Source organism: Homarus americanus, unplaced genomic scaffold, assembly GCF_018991925.1.
Source record: "Homarus americanus isolate GMGI-L3 unplaced genomic scaffold, GMGI_Hamer_2.0 scaffold19455, whole genome shotgun sequence".
Lineage (NCBI taxonomy): Eukaryota > Metazoa > Arthropoda > Malacostraca > Decapoda > Nephropidae > Homarus > Homarus americanus.
The window spans coordinates 11,480-17,190 of NW_024742846.1; the positions used below are offsets into that span (position 1 = coordinate 11,480).

General features: G+C 47.6%; 1 protein-coding gene across 1 annotated transcript; it reads left to right on the top strand.

The window, feature by feature from the left end:
- The first annotated feature begins 407 nt into the window (after window positions 1-407).
- LOC121877058 lies at window positions 408-3,598 on the top strand. Its single transcript, XM_042382663.1, has 4 exons — window positions 408-588; window positions 838-1,029; window positions 1,438-2,180; window positions 2,255-3,598. The coding sequence occupies exons 1-4, from the start codon at window positions 408-410 to the stop codon at window positions 3,596-3,598; spliced, it is 2,460 nt and encodes an 819-aa protein (XP_042238597.1).
- Window positions 3,599-5,711: the final 2,113 nt, after the last annotated feature.

The following is a 5,711-nucleotide window of genomic DNA, read 5'->3' on the forward strand; positions in this document are numbered from 1 at the left end:
GAGGATTTTGCAAGACTTCTGACGGTTATCGTGCTGATTTCCGCAGAACGAAGATTAGAGCGGGAGAAACGTACCAGCAGTTTTCGATTCACCTGGGTCGTTTATTTCAACAATGGCTGGAGACATCAGGGGTTGAAGAAACCTTTAAGTCTCTCTCTAACTTCATGATATTAGATCAGTTTTTGTCTTCTCTACCTCCAGACTTGAGAATTTTCGTCAAAGAACACCAGCCAGCGACGCTTGGAGAAGCTGTGCATCTTGCCGACAACTGGGCGTCTGCTCGCAACGCCTACCCCAAGTCTTCCCCTCCTGTGGTGAAGATTGCGAAGTCTCCGACTTCCAAGGAACCTTCCCCAGGAGTAGAGGGGAAAAGCTCACCAGCCGTGCGGTGCCACAACTGCGGAGAAATGGGGCACATTCGTTCTCGGTGTCCCAAGAATCCACGCGCCTTCAAGTCTACGGGCATTCATCCGCCCAGCTTCGAGGTCGGGTTCTGTTTCGAAAACCGAAGCTGTCCCAGCTATTGTGTCAGCGGAACTATAAATGGGTCATGGGCATCTACGATCATCAGGGACACCGGTTGCTCATGTATTGTTGTCTCTGAGGAAGCCCTGCCTGATGCTGATCTCTCCAGCTGCTCGAAGGTTAGTGTCACCGATTATTTGGGTCGCGTTGACCAGTTCCCTGTTGTTAGGTGCTACCTGCGTTGCCCCTATTTTACTGGTTGGTCTAATGTGGTAAGAGCTCCCATTAAATTTGCCAGTGTTCTCATTGGTAATGTTCCCGGTGTTCGTGACCCTAACGACCCGGAACCTTTAAAACTCTCCTCACCACCAGTCTCCTCAGCGCTAGTCTCTTCGCCACCTGCTGACGTCGCCTCGCCACCCTCGCATGCCACCTCCCCTCCAGCAAAGATCCTAGCTGTGGAGACACGGTCGGCGAAGGTGAAGCGCCTGCATCCCCTGGTTCTGCCGAAATTGCAGCCGCTGACTGTGACTCCCAAGGAATTTGCCAAGCTTCAAGACTCGTGTACCACTCTGAAGCGGGTAAGGGAGAAGGTAACTTCCGGGGAGGAGGATCAGGCTAGAGATGGGTCTGTATTCAAGTTCGCTCGTGTTAACGGTCTGTTACTTCGATCGTGTGTGTCATCCAAGCAACCAGCCAAAGTAGGTCAGTTTTTCCTTGTTGTTCCGGCTGATTGTCGTAACATCATTCTCACTGTAGCTCACGAGAGCCCCCTAGCAGGGCACTTCTCTCATAGAAAGACATTTATGAAGATTTCTGATCAATTTTACTGGCCAGGAATGGGAGCGGATATTAGGGCCTTTTGTAGGAGTTGTGATCGGTGTCAGCGTATGTCCGCCAAAGGTAGAGTCCGTCCTGTTCCTCTTAAACCCTTACCCATTATTACTGAACCATTTTCTCGGGTTGCCATAGATTTGGTTGGACCACTTTCACCCCCTTCCTCTGCGGGGCACAGGTATGTACTCACGTTAATTGATTTCGCCACCGGGTTTCCAGAAGCCTTGCCCTTGAAGGAAATTGATTCTATTTCTGTGGCCGAAGCATTGCTTGTGATCTTCTCTCGCGTAGGCATACCACGGGAAATTCTGTCAGATAGGGGGACTCAGTTTACCTCTCAGTTGATGGCGGAGCTTCACAAGTTGCTGGGAGTTAAGCCGTTATTTACCACCCCTTTTCACCCTAGTGGTAATGGACGAATTGAGAGAATGCATGGGCCCCTGAAAGCGTCGCTGCGGAAATTGTGTGCCGACAAACCCAGAGAGTGGCACCGGTATCTTGTCCCCACGTTATTTGCGCTGAGAGAAATTCCTAGCGACCGGACCGGGTTCTCGGCGTTCGAGTTATTATACGGCCGAGCCGTGAGAGGCCCGCTCTCGGTGTTAAGGGATCTGTGGGAGGACACCAGTATAGAAGACGACGAGCGGACTCACTACCAGTATGTCCTTGAATTACGGGACAAACTTTCACAGTGTGCCAAGATCGCCGCGCAGAATGCTGACATTAGTAACACCAAATATAAGGCCTATTTCGACGTCAAATCACTAGATCGTCAATTTATTCCGGGGGATGAAGTGTTAGTGCTCTTGCCTGATAAGAAGAGCAAGTTGCTTGTTTCCTGGAATGGGCCTTACAAAGTCCTAGAGAAGCGGAGTAGGGTAAATTACGTCATTGACGAACCAAAGGGGCCCAAGTTATATCATGCTAATCTATTAAAGAAATACCATCGCAGGCCCACCTTAACTTTGCTCATGTCCTAGATAACGATTCTAAGCTAGAGTCAGTCGAGGCACTACCCTGCGAGGAGTCGGGAATAATTCCGGCACCAGACTCGGATGATCTCGGTTGCCAGCTACCGATAACTCCAGATGGCATAGTAGAATCCCCTTCGACTGACGATGGGCCCGCACTTAAACCTGGATTGGAGAGGAACCAACGTGCTGACATTGAGGACTTGATTGCTAACTTTGAGGATGTATTCTCAAACGTCCCGGGATGCACATCCACTGTACACCATGACATCCTCCTCACAACCACTCAGCGTGTGCAGGCCAAAGTTTATCCTGTCCCTATTCATCTCCAGAGTTATTTTGAAGAAGAGGTCGACCGTCTACTTGAGCAGGGAATCATCCAATTGTCATCGTCCCCTCACTGCTCTCCGGTGGTTATGGTGCGTAAGCAGGATGGTACTTTTAGGATGGCCATTGACTACAGGGCGTTAAATGAGGTAACTGTCTTTCATGCCGAGCCCGCCTGTTCTATGGAGGAAGACTTGCACAAGTTCTCAGGGGCGAAGTACTTCTCGGAGCTGGATCTATGTAAAGCTTACTACCAGGTACCCTTAACTGAACGCGCAAAACCACTAACTGCATTTCCTACTCGTAGAGGATTGATGGAATTCTGCCGACTTCCATTTGGGCTGGTGACTGCTTGTGCCACGTACATCAGGCTGATGCGCCTCGTCCTTGCCGGTTTGCCTAGAGTTTCTTTTTATTTTGACAACATTTTCATATATTCCTCAGATTGGCAAGAACATCTTGGCGACGTTAAAGCTGTCTTGGAGAGGTTAAGGGGACATACTTTGACGATAAAGCCATCTAAGTGCCGCTTTGGATTTGAGTCTATTCATTATCTTGGATTCGTGCTAGATGGTCGGCATCTTCGTCCCCAACCTGAGAAAATACAAGCCCTTTGTGAGGTGTGTCCTCCTACAACTAAGAAACTCCTCCGTAGTTTTCTCGGTATGATCTCTTTTTATAAAGCTTTCATTCCCCAGGCATCTGAGTATACCGGACCCTTATCTGACCTGCTAAGGAAAGGCCACCGGGAGCCTCTTGTCTGGAACGACGACCTGCTGGCCAGATTTAATCGTCTCAAGAATTCGCTATCCACGCAGCCCATCCTCAAACTGCCTGATCAACACTTAACCTTCGTTCTTAGGACGGACGCCTCCAGTCATGGCCTAGGAGCCGTCCTCCTCCAATATGTTCAGGCATGTCCTCACCCAGTGGCCTATGCCAGTAGGAAGTTACTAGATAGGGAGAGGAGGTACTCCACCATTGAACGTGAGTGCTAGCCATTCTGTTTGGGGTTTTGAAATTTGATTATTACCTGAGAGGAAAAGAATTTATCCTTGAGGTAGACCACAAACCCTTGTTGTATTTAAATACATTCAAGGGGGCAAATGACAGATTGTTACGGTGGGCTTTAAGTCTGCAGGGGTATAGGTTTCGTGTGGTCCACGTCGCCGGAAAGGACAACCTTGGAGCAGACCTTTTGAGCAGATCCACTGTATAGCATTTGTTGTAAGATGATTATGCTTTGTGTACTAATCTTAAGTTTTAATCTACCTTACAGTAGATTTTTGTTGGGGGAGCAGTGTAAGGGCGGAAACGATCCTCCGGCTAGTTACCGCTGCTAACTCGCTCGTTTGCTGGTGCAGACGACCCTTGGGGTGGTTGGACGGAGGTGATAACGGCAGCGACTATCTCCGCCACGAGCAGATACAACCCAGCCGCCATACCGTCAGTATCTAGCTACCCTGCTGTCCGTCAAATTCTGGCTGTGATCTCATCATAGGTCCTGGACTCGTGGGCTGTGTTCCCAGACCTTCACCTATCAACTGCCAACTCTCTGGTCATCTACCACTACCGCATACCACGACCATCAGTTCATCACATTCCGTCGGTGCCCCGGTGTTCTCCTGCCTTTTCAAGACGTTGCTGAGTGTGGAGTGAATGGACGCTTCCCTACCCTGAGTGTGCATCACCGTGTTCCAGAACCTTCCCCCAGGGCCACTGCCGTAGGAAATATTTGTTCATTGTTTGATTCCATTAATTGCTGACTCCCCTTTATTGTTCGATTCTATCAATTGTTGACTCTCCTTTATTGTTCGATTCTATCAATTGTTGACTCCATTTAATTGTTTGAATCCATTAATTGTTGACTCCCATTATTTGTTTGATTCCTTTAATTGTTGCTTCCATTAATTGTTTGACTCCCGTAATTATTTGATGATTGTTGAGTGGTGTCAGAGTTTTGTGTTATATTTTTATAGTAAAGAGATGCCAATCTCTAACGGTTGTTTGTTATTCCTCGGAAAACCATGGTCCTTGACTTTCCTTTATTAAGATCCTGATTAGCCTGGTAAGGGATTTCTATCCCTAAGTCCCAGGCCTTTACACTTAGGGATTATGGGGAAACTTTTGTCGTGGCCCTCGACATCTCCAAAGCATTAGACAGGGTATGGCACAAGTCTTTGTTATCTAAACTTCCCTCTTTTGGTTTCTCTCCCCCACTTTGTTCTCTCATCTCTAGCTTCCTTGAGAATCGATCCATGACAGTTGTTGTCGAGGGATAAATTTTTCGCCCTTTCTCTACCAATAGTGGCGTACCACAGGGTTCTGTTCTTTCACCAACTCTCTTCCTTCTTTTTATCAATGATTCACTTCACACTACAACTAATTCTATCCAGTCTTACGCCTATGATTCTACTCTTCACTCTTCCTCACATTTTCCTCTTCCTCCTAACTCTCAAACTAGATCTGTTTCTAGAACTGATATCATTACTTCTATCAACGCGGACCTGTGCAGCATCTCTGAATGGGGAGATACAAACTTGGTTAAGTTCAATAGTAACAAAACTCAATATTTACCAATCTCACTTTGTAAAGTAGACGATCTCCCACCAATTACATTTCAGGACGCTATCATCCTCCCAAATTCTGAAATAAATATGTTAGGCCTCACCATTTCCTCCAATATGTCTTGGAAATCACACATCCTTAGTATAACTAAAGCTGCCTCCCGAAAGTTGGGAATGCTGTACAGATGCCGCAGCTACTTCACTCCTGAGCAGTTGCTCCAAGTATATAAGGGATTCATTCGTCCTAACTTGGAGTACTGCTCTCATATCTGGGGTGGCTCTTCTTCTGTCCAACTATTAGATAGGGTGGAATCAAAGGCATTTCGTCTTATTAACTCTCCTCCTTTAGTCGACAATCTCTCTCCCCTTTCTCTTCGCCGCAATGTTGCTTCACTCTCTCTCTTTTACAGGTACTTTAACGGCAATGTTCAGTGGATTTGGCATCCTGTGTACCGCCGGCAAGGCCGTGGGTTCGTAACACACGTCTTGCCCGCGGTGCCCACCATTTCTCTGTGGATGTCGGTCACACGAGAATAACCCGTTA